The sequence below is a fragment of the Onychostoma macrolepis genome, chromosome 07 (assembly GCF_012432095.1).
Source record: "Onychostoma macrolepis isolate SWU-2019 chromosome 07, ASM1243209v1, whole genome shotgun sequence".
Lineage (NCBI taxonomy): Eukaryota > Metazoa > Chordata > Actinopteri > Cypriniformes > Cyprinidae > Onychostoma > Onychostoma macrolepis.
In genome coordinates, this window is record NC_081161.1 from 3,833,082 (window position 1) to 3,850,292 (window position 17,211).

General features: G+C 34.3%; 1 protein-coding gene across 4 annotated transcripts in view; it reads left to right on the forward strand.

Annotated features, from left to right (window-relative positions):
• The window catches only part of zmp:0000001168 (signal-induced proliferation-associated 1-like protein 2), a 62,114-nt gene extending 45,267 nt beyond the window's left edge, over nt 1–16,847 (forward strand). For 2 of the 4 annotated variants that reach the window (XM_058781768.1, XM_058781769.1), the window contains 6 exons: nt 1,180–1,303; nt 6,904–7,002; nt 7,155–7,239; nt 8,085–8,163; nt 8,296–8,497; nt 12,628–12,766. In XM_058781768.1, the coding sequence (XP_058637751.1) occupies nt 1,180–1,303; nt 6,904–7,002; nt 7,155–7,239; nt 8,085–8,163; nt 8,296–8,478 (570 nt within the window). In that variant the 3' untranslated portion in view covers nt 8,479–8,497; nt 12,628–12,766. Of the gene's footprint in view, nt 1–1,179; nt 1,304–6,903; nt 7,003–7,154; nt 7,240–8,084; nt 8,164–8,295; nt 8,498–12,627 lie in introns of all 4 variants that reach the window. The other 2 variants (XR_009271994.1, XM_058781770.1) reach the window with 2 other exon arrangements.
• Nucleotides 16,848–17,211: the final 364 nt, after the last annotated feature.

Here is a 17,211-nt window from a genome sequence, read left to right on the forward strand (position 1 = left end):
GCTGTTGTGTTCAGTATCTGTCTCCCACACAGAGGGCATCTGATGGATCCGCTTGTGTAACTCTCTGTATTTGGAAAGTCATTGCTGTGTTTTCAGAAGGGTTTTAACCTCTCAGATCCGTCTCCCACTCTCTCTCTCTCTCTTTCCTTCCCTTCTGTTCCTCCCACTTCATCCTTTCCCTTCTTCCCCTCATAAAATCACTTTCTCTCACTCCCTCTATTTCCTGCGTTTTATCTGTTCATATTCATCATACTTTATCTTCTGAGTGCATTGAGTAAAAATTATTTGTTGATTTATTTTTTTAGTTAGTTGACTTTTGTTTTTAACTCAGCATAAAGCCTTTTCAGTAATTAAGAGTAAATTAAAAGAATAAATAAACTTTTGGTTTGCACCCATCAAATAATATTCAAGTTAATAAATAAATAAATACTCAATGTACTTAGTGGGACAAAAGAGAAAGTATGATAATATATGATATGTGAAAAGAAAATGAAGGAAATGTTTGTTTGATTGTTTTGAATCTTTTAAAAGTTGTCTTGTATAAAAGCTGTCTTTTAATGATACCAGACGTATCATTTAAATATATATACTGTATATATATATATATATATATATATATATATATAGGTTTTTGGTTTGAATCCATTAAATAAAATTAAATTACTCAGTACTTTTGTACTCAGTGGGACAAAAGAGAAAGTAAGATGAATATGATGAGAAAATAGAGGAAATATGTATTTATTTATATGATTGATTGATTGATTGATTTGAGACTTTATTTTTTTAACTCTAAACTGTTTTTTATTGATGCCAAACTTATCATTAGGTATACATTATTTTAACCTTTTGGTTTGCATCCATGAAATAAAATTTGAATGAATGCATGAATGAATGAATGAATGAATGAATGATACTCAGTAAGGCAAAAGAGAAAGTATGAGTTACAACAAGAAAATGCAGGAAATGTTTTATTGATTCATTTGAAATAACCTTTCATTTGTAGCATTTAATTCTCTGTATTACATTGTATGCATAATTACTACATACATATGACAGTACCATAACTTTGAGGTTTAATTTCAAGCAAAAATAACTGCATTGTTACATACATTTACCATGATATTTTGGTCATACCGCCACTTCTACTCACTGATGGTTTCGTTCCTCCTCTCTGTCTAGTTTGTGTGTGATCAGGGGCCTGAAGAGCAGCCGTCGGTCAGTGATGTGACCTTGAGATCCTCCTGCATGGAAAGTGCAGAAAGAAACTCCAGAGCTCTGAGCCTCCATAACTCTATCACTAAGAGTAAGTGTTTCTTAATGTTACCACAGTAACATTACAGGTTAAATTTATTATTTTTAAATGACTCATGTAGTTAATGTTATAAGTTCACACCCCTGTTACTACAGCAGGCCATTATTTGCAGTGGGTTATTAAATAATCATTCATATAGGTACATCTACAATCACTGTGTGGCTTCAAAACATATGAAGCTTTATTTTAGCTTCATTGGTAATCTATAAGTGCAGTTTCCACAAGTACAGATGGGATCTTTAGATATATTAAACCATGAGAGGTTTAACTCTGTAATTAATTGAAAAGCAGCAGGAGTTCTTTCATTTAATCTAAAGGCTGGAATGTGTGCAAATCTGACCAGATTTTACAGATCATACACATGGTTACAGAGGAACTTATCAACAATAATAAATGTTTCTCATTTTCATTTACTTTAATTTGATTTAAATTAACTAAAACTAAAACTGAAATAAAGATTAATAGACAATATGTAGACACATTAAAAAAAATAAATGAATAAAAAATGACAAAACACACAACAAAACTAATATACTATTCAGCAACTCGTGTTGACTCATCCAGAATGCAAATTGGGGCAAAAGTTGTGTTTTGTTTGTAGTGCATGTAGTACATTCCATCCTTAAAATGCTGCTGGTACATTTCTATAAATCAGTTCATACTGAATGAAATAATTTAAAACATTTTTTAAAAGAAATTGCTCTTTCTGTGATTCTTCCATTACTAAAAATGTTCACAGAAATTCTAGTGTGGTATTTTGGATGTATTAAAATGTTTTAGTAATATATAAAGGGGGAAAGTGTTAATTTTACGTCCCTTTTAAATAGAAAGAAAGTAAATAATGCTACAGTATTTACGTCTGTGTATTATTATATTGGTTTGTTGATTACTTTAGTTTAATGAACATTTTAATGATCGGTTGTCTTTCTTCCTTGTTTTAACTAACACAAATGTAGAAAACATTCCTTGAATATTTTACATATTTTAAATATTTATTATCATTGAATGTTTTACAGATACACATAGAAAGATACATTTAGATCATATTCCTCATCATGTTACTACTGGTGTTCCTCAAGGCTCTGTCTTGGACCCTCTTTTATTTATTATCTACCTATTACCCCTTGGTCATATTTTTAGGAAATTTGGTATTAAATTCCATTGCAATGCAGATGATACCCAGCTCTATTTGTCCTCCAAGCCTCTACTCTTCTTTCTCCTTCCCTTTTGGAATGTTTAGATGAAATCAAAGCCTGGTTCTTAACCAAATTTGGCAAAATCCGACAGCTTTTCACTTACTATTGATAATGCCATCTCTCCCCTATTTGGATGGATGGATGGATAGATGGATAGATAGATAGATAGATAGATAGATAGATAGATAGATAGATAGATAGATAGATAGATAGATAGATTATATATAACTTGATATGAGATATCATGATATATTGTATTTAGTTATATCACTTATCTGTTAGTATTTTGCTCTGTTCATCACCTCATCCTCCCTTATATTATTTTGCCTTTTGCTACATGGAGGCTCCATTCCTCCTCTTCCTCTGGGAGGTTTCATTTTCCCTTACTCCTGCATTCAGTCTCTTTTGTTTCTGAGCCCTTGTGGTGTAAATGCTGCCTGTTTAAAAATAAGCTGATCTACGACCAACCTCCCCTCCATAAGCAAATTCAGCAAGCTTTAAAAGATACGAATCATGGCCTGAATGGCACTGACATTTTCAAATGAGTGTAAAGCTTGGACAGATGGGGGCTAGGCTAGGGCTGGTTGGGATAAGGGTATTAAACGGCCTCAAATCAAGACACTGTCTCTGGGCCATCTGTTCTGTGCCTCTGCCCCTTGATTGTTGAGTGGTTACATCTCTCCAGGCCCTCCTTTAAAATGCAAATGGATGTGCTTGTGTAAATACTCAACAAAATCTGACTGTCAGTATGAACTATCTTTTACTTTGTTCAATTCAAAAACCAAGCCTAACTGCAGTTAATGTTATATTCACATATAAATATGATCACAACGCTCTAAGTGAATGAAAACATCCTACAAAGTTTTAAATCTGAAAGTGCACCGTGTATAAAGTTATTGTCTCTCTAAAGAAAGAGTCGAACCTGAATCATTGAAACGAGTCGTTTTTAAAACTAATCTAAATATCTTATATCACGGCTCATATCACTCCTATTCTTTTTAACCTCCACTGGCTACCCGTGTCTTCTCGTATCATTTATAAAATTCTTCTGCTTACCTTTAAGTCACTTCACGGTCTTGCACGTACTTATCTCTCTGACCTACTTTCTCCATATACTCCTTCTCGTCTACTTCGATCATCTGGAGGGGAACTTCTTTGTGTTCCAAGATCTCGCCTTTCATCTATGGGAGGGAGATCTTTCTCTGTTATGGCTCCTAAATTTTGGAATTCATTGTCCCTGTGTCTCCGGTCCACACTGTACCACACTGCACGAATTTAAGTCCAAACTCAAAACGTATTTGTTCAACCAATACTATCGGTCCTATGTTTCCTCTTAAACTGTTATGGTTTAATGCTGTATCTGATTGTTTGCTGTATTTGATTATCTGTATTATTACTATGGTTTGCAACTGCAACCGCATGTCCTAGACGTGGCAAATGTCTACTGTCCATCTGTGTATGTACTGATTGCTTATATTGTTTTGTCATTGTGAAGTGTCCTTGAGCTTGGGAAAGGTGCTATACAAATTAAACTTATTATTATTATTATTATTATTAATCTTAAGCCGTTTCATGTTGACGTCAACATGAAACATTAGCATATTGCCGGCTCACTTGTTGCCACTAGGTACCACTTTTGGAGCGTTAAAAATAGCTGTTTCCCCGGTAATGGCTGTACACAAAGCAGCACTGCTCCCTGCTTTAAATGAAAATGAGGCCAATCGGACCAATCACCGCGGATTAGTGTCACGCAAAGGAGGGGTTTGGAAAAATGAATCATTGAGCGAATCGTTTGGGAGTCGTTGAGCAAATAAGGTAAAAATAAATGCATATTATAAGAAAATTAAAGTGTTTTTTGACCTTGCATGCATGTCAACCTGTTGTTGGGGACTCCCAAAACCAAAATATGAACCTTTCATAACCCATAATAGGGGCACTTTAACAACTTCAGGTCACGTTGTCTTTCTCTCCTAATTACTTGCTAACACTAGTCTTGCTATTGAAAATTGGACCAGACGTAACAAATACAAGAGCATCATCATGTTATCATTATCATCTTCAAAATAAGGCACATACAGTATCTCACAAAAGTGAGTACACCCCTCACATTTCGGCAATTATTTTAGTATATCTTTTCAAGGGACAATACTATAGAAATGAAACTTGGATATATTTTAGAGTAGTCAATGTGCAACTTGTATGGCAGTAAAATATTTACTGTCCTCTGATACAGCCATTATTGTCAAAAAAGCTGGCAACAAAAATGAGTACACCCTACGTGAAAACAGCTATACGTCGTTTAACCATACAAAGCCACATGTCCTATTCATCATGTTCATGTTTGTGTCTGCTTGACAGGACCATAAAAATTTGTGTATCTTGTTTTAGAGGAGTTATAATTTGGTGCTTTGAGTACAATTATCTCGTACTGACCACTGGATGTTCAACATGGCACCTCATGGCAAAGAACTCTCTGAGGATTTGAGAATTTAATTTTTGCTCTCCACAAAGATGGTCTAGGCTATAAGTTCGGTAACACCCTGAAACTGAGTTACAGTACAGTGGTCAGTGTCATACAGAGGTTTTCCAAGATGGGTTTCACTCAGAACAGGACTCTGGTGAATTCCATGCCCAGGAGGATTAAGGCAGTGCTAGATAACAATGATGCCCCTACAAAATATTGACACTTGGGACACAGTTTTGACATGTTCACTTAGGGTTTACTCATTTTTGTTGCCAGTTATTTGGACAATAATGACTATATGTTGAGTTTTATTTAGAGGACAGTAAATTTGCACTGCTATACAAGCTGCACATTGACTAGTCTAAAATATATCCAAGTTTCATTTGTGAGATATACTAAAACTTTTGCTGAAATGTGAGGGGTGTACTCACTTTTGTGAGATACTGTAATAACACTCATAAACTCCCTAATGCATCTCCCCTTGGCCGCAGTTAGCAATTATATTAACACTATATTTTTAAATGTATTTCAGCTCTGAATAATGCTTGTTCATCATTGTGAAAAAGCAGTTGTCTTTACTTAAAATCCTAATTATATTTTTTAAAAACTGTACTTTCAGATTATATAATATTAATAAAATAGAACAAAAGGCCACTTTTATTCTTGACTCAAAAAGAGAGACACTTTCATGTCTATAAACACACTTAAGTATACTTTTAAACAGTGCACTTTCTAATCATGTACAATTAAATTTTTCCTTAAAGTACATTTTAAATAATTAAAAAAAGAGTACACTTATTTTAAGGTGCTGACTAACATACTAAAGCACATGTAAAGTACTTGATGACAACTTTAACTATAGTATTTTTCAGTGATGCATTTAAAGTGAATATATTTGAAATGTACAAAATTGCAAACTCATCATTACAAATATATTTAAATACATGACATGTTTCAGTAGACATGACATTTAAAGTATATTTTAAATGCTTGTCAGTACATTCAGCAGTACTTTAACCATATTTCAAAGACAATAGAAGTAATTTTACATATAAAGATGTGCTTAAGTCCTACTTAAGTGGATCAAAAAGCACTTAACATGAAATTAAGTGTCAGAAAACAATACATTTCACTCTTTTAAACTATTATTTCCGTAATAAGTCATCGTACATCATACATCCTGCATCATGCCTTAGACATACATATAAACGTAAAAATAAAAAAAAAGTTTATTAATAGTTTTTGAATAACTTTTAAAACTATATTCAGATTTAAAAACAGACTAAAGGCCTATTTACACTTCTGCGTCAGATTCATGCTGTAAGCTCTGCAAAGTTGCAGTGGTTAAAGTGTATCCTGTGCCGTTCATCTCTCCAGTGTAACTCATGTTGCATCTACACAGACCACAACAGCTGTGATTGGTCTGCTTTGTAACCAGAGACCCTCACGAGGATTAAAAAAGATGCAATAACTTCACATCCATTGGGAATTAATGTAATAGAGAACAGAGAAGGTCATAAACCATAAACGAATCTAGTGATCCAAAAATGTCCATATTTGTTTATGCACAGAACGATAATTTCAGTCTTAACATGACAGATGAATAGAGAATTCCACTAAACTCCAAACAGTTGTAAATTTGACTGTCTACGCAAAAAAAAAAAAAAAAAGGTGTAGAAACACTTTTAACTAAGAAATTGCTAGTAAATTTCACAATTAATTATAAAGAAACAACATGTAACACATTGATTTAAACATGAATTTTTGAAGTATAAAGACTGGTATGTAGTATGCAAAACATGTGTCAATAGTATGTAAAACGTACTCCAATCATTCAAAATCATCAGTTGCTTCTCTGGGTCAATGTTGACTAAAGAATAAATCTAAATACTCCACAAAGCCCTTTTACAATATATTTTTGTTGATTTCAGTTCTTTCAGAGACGACAGATTCGTCTGAGGAAGAGTGGCAGTCGATTTCTGATCTGGCCAACGCCTGTCGTAACATTCTGGAAGCTTTGTCTCGAGAAGGTGAGAAATGGCAATTTTCAGTGGATGAAATGTGTTTGAACATGTGTGAGTTGGAGTGAGTCAGTGTAGTTTGTTTTCTGAAAAGAGCTGGTCTGGTAACTTTTCTGTGACAAGATGGAATATTAACAATGTCGTTTCCTGCTGGGTTTCAGACCGGACGTCGGGAGATGGATCACAAGCGTCCCCAGAAAGCCTGCTAGGTCAGACAGACACCAAGTTTAAAGATATGAAGGACAGGTGAGGCTGACTCACAGCACCATGAACTCTTTGACATTAGATTATTCAGTACTCAAAACATGAGGCAAGGCGCTTAGCAAATGTTCCTTTTAATTTAATTCTGGCAGCTTTTAAGAAACATGCTGAAAATACAGCTTTGATCACAGGAATAAATTACATTTTACAATATAATTCAATTGTTATACTATTTCACAGTATTTTGTACTGCATTTTCTGAGTGCAGACTTTAATACACCACTTTCTTGCTTTAACTTTGGAACTTGGGAAGAAGAAAATTGCTCAAAATATTTGAAAAATAATAACTTTAGGAACAACTTTGAAGTCTAAATGTTCAAACAGTGGCCAAATCAGGCACAGGGGTATTTTTAGAAAATATATATCATATAATAATACACTACCGGTCAAAAGTTTAGAATAATTAAAAATGTTTTGTTTTTGCACTGTGAAACAGCCAATCAGAGCAGAGCTCAACATTATTATTCATGACCCTTCCAAATAAGCCAATAACAGACCATTTCATTCTAGGGAGAAATCCTAGGGTTGTAAATGCACATGTAAAACCGTTTCTGGATAATTGTTGCCCTTACCTAAGCCACATACCTATGTAGATATCAGAGAACAATTTAAAATATTGTATCAATGCATTCTATGGCACCTTTAAATTGGAATAATATTTCACAATATTACAATTTTTACTGTAATTTTGATCAAATAAATTCAGTCTTTGTGAGCAGAAGAGACTTCTTTCAAAAGCACACAAAAAAAATCAGAATTAATCCAAAAGCTTGACTGGACATCATTTAGTTTTTTCGTGTTCTTCTTTCTCTCCCTCCCTCCCTTCACAGTGACTCGCCTGGTCACCTTGAGGAGAAAGTGTCCCAGTTAGAGGCCATGCTGAAGCGACTGCAGGACGACCTCCAAAAGGTACTTTGTCCTCTGTGGGTTTGTCACATCACAGCTCTCTCTGTCGCAACACACTTCCCACACTGTAACCCCTTCAAATATCTCCCATTCAATACATCCACCCATCCTTGTCTGTATATCTGCCCTGTCCAGTCCTTGCCCTCTTCGCTACTTCAAAGAGCCACTGCTACTTCACAGAGCCAATCAAACAGAGGGACTGTAGAGGTAGGGCGGGACAAGCAAAAGAAACCTGTCTTGTCATTGAGCAGGGTGAACAGAGGAGATGAGAAGATTGCTGGAGGGACAATGGGCAGCCATGCTCACTCTCAACACTAACCCACCAATGGCAGTTAAGGCAAGTAGAGCATGAGATTTTTACTCAATCAGTAACAAAAAACAACAACATGTGTGACAGTTCTCACTTGATTAACAACAAAATTAAAGAAATAGTTCACCCAAAAATGAACATTTGCTGAAAATGTCCTCTCCCTCAGGTCATCCAAGATGTAGAGGAGTTTGTTTCTTCATCAGATTTAGAGAAATGTAGTATTCCATCACTTGCTCAGCAATGGATGCTCTGCAGTGAATGGGTGCCGTCAGAATGAGAGTCCAAACAGCTGATAAAAACATCACAGTAATTCACAAGTAATCCACACCACTCCAGTCCATCAGATAGCATCTTGAGAAGCCAAAAGCTGCGTGTTTGTAAGAAAAAATCCATAATTTAGACATTTTAAAAATTTCAACTTTGGCTAAAATACGAGTACTCGATCCATAAAATTGCTTTCTTCAGGGAAAACGTACGGTCTGAATCAGGAGAGGAATATGCACAGACACCGTTTACAAGAAAAACAGTCCTAAACAGCTCTAAACTAATATGTGAGTGGATTTTGATGTAAGAGGACAACAGGGGATGGACTTTTTCACTGGAGGAAGCATCATTATGGATTATGGACTTATTTTAGCTGGAAGCGATGGTTTTAAGTTAAAATGTCTAAATTATGGATTTGAATCAATTCAATGAATTTTAACTGATGGACTGGAGTGGTGTGGATTACTTGTAGATTACTTTTATCAGCTGTGTGGTCTCTCATTCTGACGGCACCCATTCACTACAGAGCATCCAATGCTGTGCAAGTGATGCAATGCTACGTTTCTCCAAATCTGATGAAGAAACAAACTCATCTACATCTTGGATGGCCTGAGGGTGAGTAAACTTTCAACAAACTGTCATTTTAAAGTGAACTATTCCTTGAAGGATGTGAAAGAGGTGATGCTATTTATGCATTAACTAACCTTAACTAATGGGCCCTTATTGTAAAGTGTTACCACATATTTTTATGTGACACTCTTCATTAACAGGGATTTGTTCATTTAGATAAATGGCTCAACCTTCAGTTTCTTGGTTTGAAATAGCCCAGTTTTAAGATACAGTGTTAAGTTGGAATATGTTGTACTAATATTTTAGTGTCCTTGTTACACATTACATGTACTTACTGTAGTAATCGCAGTAAATTATGTATAATTACGTGCAACTAACCTTAATCAAACCCTAATCCTAACCCTACGCATGTTGTTAATTAATTTTACTCAGTACTTAAATATATAATTACACCATAACAAGGACACCTTAAGACAAAGTGTAACCTAATCATTTATTAGGGAATGGAAAACATAATCTTATTCTAATTTAGGGGGTTATGTGATTTTTATTTTATTTATTTTTTTGCTATTTCCTATTTTACAACAACACAAAATGGGCAAAATGGAATATAATAAAAATCTAATGATTTAAAGTAGAACGTTAACTATTCATTATTTAATATTAATTATTATTATTATGATTACTGCTCCGGATTCGAAACAAGACAGCATTTTTGGCATAATTTGCTTTTAATTTTGCCAGAAAGTTGTGAAAGATTCTGCCAAGCCTAACTTCTATTGAACCTGAACATTCCTTTAAATGGTGAATTATCCCGACACAAAGAACATTTCATAAACTTTTCAAAATAATTTCCATGCTTATGGGAGCTAAATTTCTTTAGTGTTGTAGTTTTGTTGTTATTGCTCATTCGCTACAATGGATATTTGGAAGATTTGAGGTTAATTGTGATTGGCTGGTCAGCACACAGAGTAGGTGTGTCATAGTGTATGTGTGAATATACACACATACAAACATTATAGAATTACTGCAGACCATTAACACCAACTCAAAACTGTATGACTGAAGTGCATGTACACTTATGTTATATTATAGCTTTAAGGTCCCTGAGTCAGGATGAATATTATAGCTGATCCAGGGTCTCAGTTCTCTTTTGTTTGATCCCATTATCCGCATAAGGTCAGGAAGGGAAAGTGAGGGTGAGCATGGTTGACTGCATAATGTCCCACAGTTATCCGGCACACTCATCTAGGTAAATCATAGTCTACTGAAGACTTCGGTCACCTTGAGAGAAAAGTGTGGCCTTATAAAATATGATTATTATACATGCACAGATAACAGTCTACCATGAATTACTACCATGTTTAGAGGCATCATTGCTCTTTCAGTGTTTTTTTATGCTTTAATATCATTTAGGATGCATGAACATTATTAAAAATGCATGTATTTTTTCTTTTCAAGAATGCCCAATGCTTTATGAATGCTCTTATCACTGATGCATGTCTGATGCCACATTTGGACTTTTTTTTTCTTTTTGCTGCAATCAAGAACTAATTTGCATGCAGGTCCTGATTTACTAATATAACTAATAAAAGCTACTAATTTGCTTCTTCAATCTACAATATACAGAAATGTATTCAAAAAGTCTACTGTGGAAAAATAAGTACCCCCCTTCAGTTTTGTAGGCGATCTTGCATACACTTGGCAGAAATAACCTGTCTGTTAGTCCTCCATTATGCACATTTTTTTTATGATTGCATTCAATTAATCAAAAGTATATTTAGATTTTTCTTTTGTTTGTGCTATTTGTTTAGGGTTTATGAACAAACCAGGGCTGTGTTTCCCAAAACATCGTAAGCCTAAGAAGTTCGTAAAACGATCGTACGACTGATCTTAATATTACGGTCTGTTTGCCAAAAGCATCAAAACTTAAACTTTATTACTCGTGTATATATATATATGTAATGCAATTAAATAATTAAAAAGGGCTGAAAACAAAATAGCAAATACACATCTAAATTAAATGACAATCGCACGTAGCCATGCTTTAAGTGCTACTTAGGAGTCGCTATCTGTTTGTCAAGTGCTGAAATGTCAATTTATAGAATGGCTCGTATTTGTAGTACACGCTCATTTATTGAAATGTTAACCTAATGCTGCGTCTGGACCTAAGTCCAGACAGCTCGGATATGCTATAATATAATATAATATAATATAGGCTAAAATAATATAATAGTTATATATTTAACATTAATATATAATAATACATATTATTGTATATAATATGTGAGACGTTATTTCCCTGTCTAATACATGGCTGGTTTTCGTGCACGTCAGCAAGCCATTGACACACTTTTTTGAGTTTATCCCTATTTTTCCCAGTCTTTGAAGCATATTTCTTAATATTACTTCTTTTATTCATTTTTTTTTTTTTGTTCAGTGTTAAGTGCATTTTTGGGAAACACACGTGAAACAATAACGAACGTTTGTAAAATGACTCGTAGAAAACGCTCTTAAGCGCTAAGATCAATCGTTATCGGGAAACTCGGCCCAGAGCAGTATAATAAGGTTCATATAAAGCATGGCCATCCTGTTTAGTGATTTTCTAATTTTCACTTATTATTATTTGTTGGATTTGATTGTAGTTTAAGGCACTTAAGATGTAGGGGTGTACTAACTTTTTCCACACAAGAAATGGAAATTTAAGCTGTCCAAGTAATTACTAGATATGCATTCCAAGTGAAATTTGTTAAATTATATTGATATTTAATGTATTGCTATTGGTGAAATGCCAATCAATTATATCAAAAAGTTTTGGGTCAGTAAGATGTATTTATAATTTTTTTATTATTATTTTTCCCAAAATTCAGCATTTTAAAATATATTTAGGCCTACATAGAAAACGGTTATTTTAAATTGTAATAATATTTCACAATATTACCGTTTTTTAATTTTGATCCAATAAATCCAGTTTGATCCAACTTCTTTCAAAAATATTTAATAATATTACAGACACCAAACACTGTATATACATGCAATACTGCATATAAAAAATGCATGCAGTTATATATGTTTTTTGTGTAGCAAGTGATCAAAGGATCAGTGTTTGCTTTGCAGCATGTAATAATGTGGCATATTTTGTTGTATGTGCAAGTCAAGCAAGCCATCCTTTCCCCAGCTTCAGCCATTGTCTTCTTCATCTGTGTGTCATTCCACTGACATATTCAGACATAGCAACCCCTCATGTGGCGTGGATGTGTCCTGCCAATATAGAGTGAGAACGCTCGACCCTGAAAGTCATTATGTTTGCATGCCTCCCACAGGAGAAAGAGGACAAGGCAATGCTGCAAGCAGAGGTGCAAAGTCTCAGGCAGAACAACCAGCGGTTGCAGGAGGAGTCCCAAAGCACCGTGGCACGGCTCATTAAAGTCACCGAACTGCTCTGCAAAGTCAACAAACCCTGCTAGCATCGAAGGCCAAACCATGGCAGCAAGAAAGATCAGAAGACGCATGAAAAGGCCAATGAAAATGTTAGCAAATCCCTAAAAAAGTCTCTTAAGTGACAAGACCATCGATAAGCCTTACTATAAAAGTGCACGAAAACAAACTGGCCGGCTTACGTACATTCTTACTCAAATTATACTTTAATTAACATCTCTGTTGCACCCTAAAAGGTTTTCAGGGCTAGATTTAAGTAGTCCCATCACTGTGACAGCTTGTTAACAATGATAGCCTTTGGTGCAAGATCTGATCTCAATCATTGGCTAATGTTGTTCAAAAACATCTGACTGTCCAAAAGTCATTATTTGCAACCATCAGATTCGACTTTGGAAAACATTTAGTGACATAAAATGTTCAAAATCATATTATCTTTAAATATTTTTCATCAGATTACTACATAGTGAACACAAACAAACGATCGTGTCCAGATACCGAGCAATACATTCACCTTATTTGTGTTGAAATAGGTGGCTTCAGACTATGACCTTCAGTGTATATACTAGAGGAAAATTATTAACATGTCAGTGTGATTGTAACCCTCTATTAACCATCACAGTATCAGAAATAGGTAGAGCCCGTTCTAGCCTTTTCTCTGTTGGCAATGCGTAAAAGGCTTCTTGTTTATCTTTAGAGTGAATATGCTAGCAAAACATCAAGAGCAATGCAAACCAACAATGAAAATCATAAAATGCATGCATTTTGGTGAACTAGTAAATTTTTTGTTTGTGACTACCCTTGTGAAAAAGAAGTGTGCTTAATTGTGTTGAATGTGCACTTGTACTACATTTTTAAAAAATGGTACTTGCAGATAAGATATGAAATAAAAGGCCATTTAATGTAAGTGTAATTAAAGAGAAACACTTTCATGGCTACGTTTCTTAAGTACACTTTTAAAAAGTTTTTAAAGTACATTTTAAATAAGTTTCAATAATCCTTTGTTGTGTTTTAAAGAACTTATTTTGATGTGTTGACTAACATACTAAAGCACATGTTAAGTACTTGATTATAATTTTAACTTTAGTGTGTTATTCAATATCGCATTTAAAGTTAATACATTTTAAGTGTACTAAATTACAAATACATTTAAATACATGACCTACAAGTTTCAATAGAAATTATATTTTAGTTTAGCGTAAATGCTCATCAGTGCATTCAACAGTACATTTTAACCATATTCCAAAGACAAGACATTTATGAAATTACATGAAAAGAAATGCTACTTAAGTGGGTCAAAAAGGCACTCTAAAGAGCTTTTTCCATTTAATATAAATGAATTGCAATTGCATCAATTATAAATTGCATTTAATATAAATTTAAACTATTACTAATACATTTTTGTTTAATTGCAATCAACATGCTAAGTGTCTGAAAACAATACATTCAGTTCACACTTAAGTTTATTCTTTTAAAGTATATTATTTCTGTAATAAGTAAAAACAAAACTTTTTAAAAGTGTATGACTTTTTCACAAGGGTACAACATGGTAATTGGCTTTGAACCTGGAATGTTTCTTATTTTAGCACTGACAATTTGAGGTGAAAATTAATTCCTGCTTTAAATAGCTACTTGAATTCAGAATTCAGGCATCAGATTTCAGCACTGGAATAATACACTGGACTTTGTGTATTTTATGACACCTATCAGAGACAAAATGCTCATTTCATGCCTTTTCACAGTTGTAGAACTATCCATTTGGATGTTAGTAATGGGACAAATTGTCAGACGTGATCTTTGAAATTTCTTTCTCTTTTTTTTTGGTATGAAGCCTTATGCCTGATCCCACTGAATCTGAATGAGCCTTGCAGACGCCTGCTTGAAGATGAAGTAGGGCTCTTGATTTGAGAAGAAAACAATTCTTAGTGTTAAGTTACTAAGGAAAGCATGACTTAAAATAGAGCATTTCTATTTATAAAGATTGCAGCCAGACCAGTTCTACTTTGTTCTCACACAAATTGCCTAGAGTGCTTTATGCTGAACTGTGAGACAGCACATATTTATAAAACTGCTATTTTGTCTTTTATTTTCCATATTGCACCCGAATATCACTCTTTACCTCACCTAAAGGTGCACTGATAATGTGACTGGACTCTTGCCTGCACACACTCGAACAAAAACGAAACGCACGGCACCACCGCAAAGGGAAACAAAATGTTACATAACCATCCTTCAGCATTACTGTACATCATACATGTCTTCTCCCCTTCAAATGTTTTTTATTTTAGAGTCACTGTGATAACCTGGTACCAGCAGATTATGATGTATTACGATAAAATTATAAATCTATATCTTTATTCCTCTCTGTGAAGAAGTGTAGAGCCAAAATATGTGTTACTTCCCTCTGATGTGTGTAAATCTGTATCCAGATGGAACTGGAGTTTAGTTGTTGCCATTAGTGGAGAATTTGTTGAATTTGATGAATGCAGAGAGACAGGAAGTACACTGATGCAATCGTTGATGCATTTTGTGAGATTTACATAGCAAAAGAGCAATGTAAAAACTATTTCCTGTTCATCTGTGTGCGACATAGTCTTTTAGATGGTTGGAGGCTGTGAAAGCACGCAAGTGTGACAAGCAATTTCTAAGCCACCTTCTGTATCTGTGTATGTATTTATAAAAATGTAATAACTTATTAATCTTGAAAATGTGGATGTTATTGCTAGATATGTATATTTGAACTGGAAGGGATGCAAATTTGTGAGCCAATGAATGTTTTTTTTTTTTTTTAATTGATGTTATTTTAAATTGTAAGAATATTAAGGCATGACATGATAGCAGGTCATATTTTGTTTTACTGGAATAATATCAATCGTTAAGAGATTTTCCGTAGTGGAAAACTGCTGAAATTACACTGGAAAGGAACTCAATCGTGGCTGCTTTGAAATTATGTGTGACATTCCATCTTTTCATGTTCTTAACAGTTTTATCATTATTTTTTTATTGTTAAAGCTGTATTGTGAAATTACCTTTTGGTCGATACTGAAATGTTAACTCTTGGACTGCTGTGGCGACCCAAGTGGTTTCCAGTTAAAAATAACTTGCGTTATGTATTGGGTCAGGACGCTTCATCTGCAAAAAAAAAAAAAAAAAAAAAAAACTAAACAAAAAAACAAATGCATTTAGACTGAATTACTTTCAAACACGTTTGTGATTAAATGTATTTTAAAGGGACAGGTTTGTAAATGTCAAACTAATCCCTGTCTTTTTTATGGTATGGTGTTTTATGAAGCCATAAATGCTTTTCATCATATGGTAATGCTTTACTGTTTGATTTATGTGTTGCAATTCAGTTTTACTGTTGTTTACAAAATGTTGGTCCTTTTGTTTTAAATGTGATGCTTATATTATGCCCTGAAACATCTGTAAGGTCTTTTAAAGTACGGCCTGCTTTCACTGGAACAAAGCCACAGCCACTCCAGGAAATCAAGCAATGCAAATCATGCAGATAAACTTGGAAAAATGCAAGTGGATTGTTGTAGTGCCAAATTTCGCGTTGTTCCACTGCAACTGTGGCATTTGCAGACATTTAAAAGCCTTTTACAAACAATCCAAACCACTCCTAAGAATGTGCATTTTCCACTTTGTTAGCGATCATTCTTAGATGTGTTGCTCTTTTTTATGTCATGTTGCTAGCCATGTCATGCCCGAGGACAGATTTACAGATTAAGCTTAGTCCCTATTAGTAGTTATGTCAATCACTGTTCTAAATTGCCAAATCTGCCAATAAATAGCAGTATATCTATCTACCAATCCCATATATGATCAGCTCCCAAAACAGAATCACAAGCAGGCACTTTTATAAACAAGTATTGTCACATGAAACTAAAAATGTAGGTGTATGGCAAACCACACACTATGCACACTGGTCTATGATATCCGGAAAGAATTATGACTGGACCAACAGGAATATGCCGTGCAGTCAAAACATACAAAGAAATGGTATGGTGATCACTGGAGCTGTACTTGTTTCTTTTAACTAATAGGGATTGATCAAGTATTGTGAACCTGAGGGATCCTGGCAATAAAAACTGAACTTGTTTCCGTATGAGCTGGTGTCCGAAATATGTCATTTATAGTACTTTGATAAAACATTTACTATATTTTTACACACTGAAGGATAAGTCAAAAGTATTTACTGTGGTAAATGCGAACATGCCACTTTATTTTTTGGGTGAACTAACCTTTTGTGGTCTATTTAGCTTGTAATATTACTTAAATTGTGTATATTCAAAGGGGTTAATTTACTGGTAAAAGATATTACTGTTAAATCGAATGCACTGCAAAAATGCCAGACTAACTGCCTGTGTACCTGAGCAATCGTGTAGTGATTAGTTTCTCCAACAGAGGGCACTGAGAGCTACACTGGTTAATCAGTAAAACTTATGCCATGAAGAACTTGACATGGACAA